We start from the raw sequence: 1,188 nt of genomic DNA on the forward strand, positions 1-1,188 counted from the left end.
CCACGTTGACCCTTCCTCTTAGGAGGGTGCCACTCCGCCCATCACCCCAGCCCCCTCCGTGGTCCTGCGGCTCAGAACCAACAGAGGCCCCTCCCCTCCCTCGTTGGAGAGCCACGCCAGGTCTTGCAGGTGTAGCTGCCCTTCTGCCATCCCTCGCTGGTGCCCGGCCCCAAAGCAAAGTCAGCTTCCAGCCCCGGGGCAGACGGTCAGAGGCACCAGGCCAATCACTCGAGCCTTTCTCACCATGTTTGGTCACTGAGAGGCCAGTTGCTTCTGTCCTGTTCAAACAAAGACGCGCGTGAGAGAAGACACTGCTGTTGGTGTTCTTGGGCCAGTTCCTGCTCCTGGCGACCCCTTGTGCACTGGAGGGAAACACCGCCCGGTCCGCGCCATCCTCACAACGGCGGCGGTGCTGCAGCCCCTGGTGGCAGCCAGTGTCCACCCCTCTCATCGAGGGCTTCCTCTCCTTTGCCGCCCCTCCGCTTGACCAAGCATGGTGTCCTCCGGGGAGTCGTCCCTCCTGATGACATGTCCAAAGGACATGAGAGAGGGAGTCTCACGTCCTCACCCATCACTTCCAGTCCAGGGAGGGCCTGTCCCCAGCCCACGCTGTCAGCTCTCCCCACACACGCTCTCCTGTGTCTGCTGCCCAGGGGCCCGTTCAGACCTTGGAGGGCACTCAGAGGGGGACAGGAGGCAGCCCGAACCCCCAGGCCGGCTGCTGCTCTCTAACAAGCAAAAGGCGAAGAGCTTGCCTGGGGGGAGTCACTGTGCCCGGTCCCTCCCGCAGGTCCCCTCCCCGGCCCAGCCCCGGTGGGCTGCACTACTCGGACGAAGACATCTGCAACAAGTACAATGGGACCGCGCTGACCGAGGGCCTGAATGTCAAGGAGAAGTCGGTGGACGCGTCTGAGTCCGAGGTGGGTGCCCGGGTTCGCTTCTGGGTGGAGGAGCAGCCCCCGTGGTTTCCAGGGGTCCTGGGGCAGGGCTTCCTAGCCACTCGGACAGGGGTCTGCAGAGCCAGTGACAGAGCCCCCTCATGGCAGGAGAGGGACATCAAAGGAAGGCCAGATGCTGGCCCAGGACAGATTGGTGAGGACAGGTCCACCCATCACCACCGCCTCTCGACTTCGAGGACAGAGGACAAGAATGCAGAGACCGTTGCCGGCCTAGCCACGCTGGTGTCAG

The 1,188-nt window shown here is 63.9% G+C and overlaps 1 protein-coding gene across 1 annotated transcript in view; it reads left to right on the plus strand.

The window, feature by feature from the left end:
• SDK1 (sidekick cell adhesion molecule 1) overlaps positions 1–1,188 on the plus strand; it is a 513,921-nt gene that overhangs the window by 498,665 nt on the left and 14,068 nt on the right. Inside the window, exon 43 of the mRNA XM_045284375.1 lies at positions 791–920. Within this exon, the coding sequence (XP_045140310.1) occupies positions 791–920 (130 nt within the window). The remainder of the gene's footprint in view (positions 1–790; positions 921–1,188) is intronic.

This window comes from Echinops telfairi, unplaced genomic scaffold (genome assembly GCF_000313985.2).
Source record: "Echinops telfairi isolate 266 unplaced genomic scaffold, ASM31398v2 ScPeMD7_5;HRSCAF=22, whole genome shotgun sequence".
Lineage (NCBI taxonomy): Eukaryota > Metazoa > Chordata > Mammalia > Afrosoricida > Tenrecidae > Echinops > Echinops telfairi.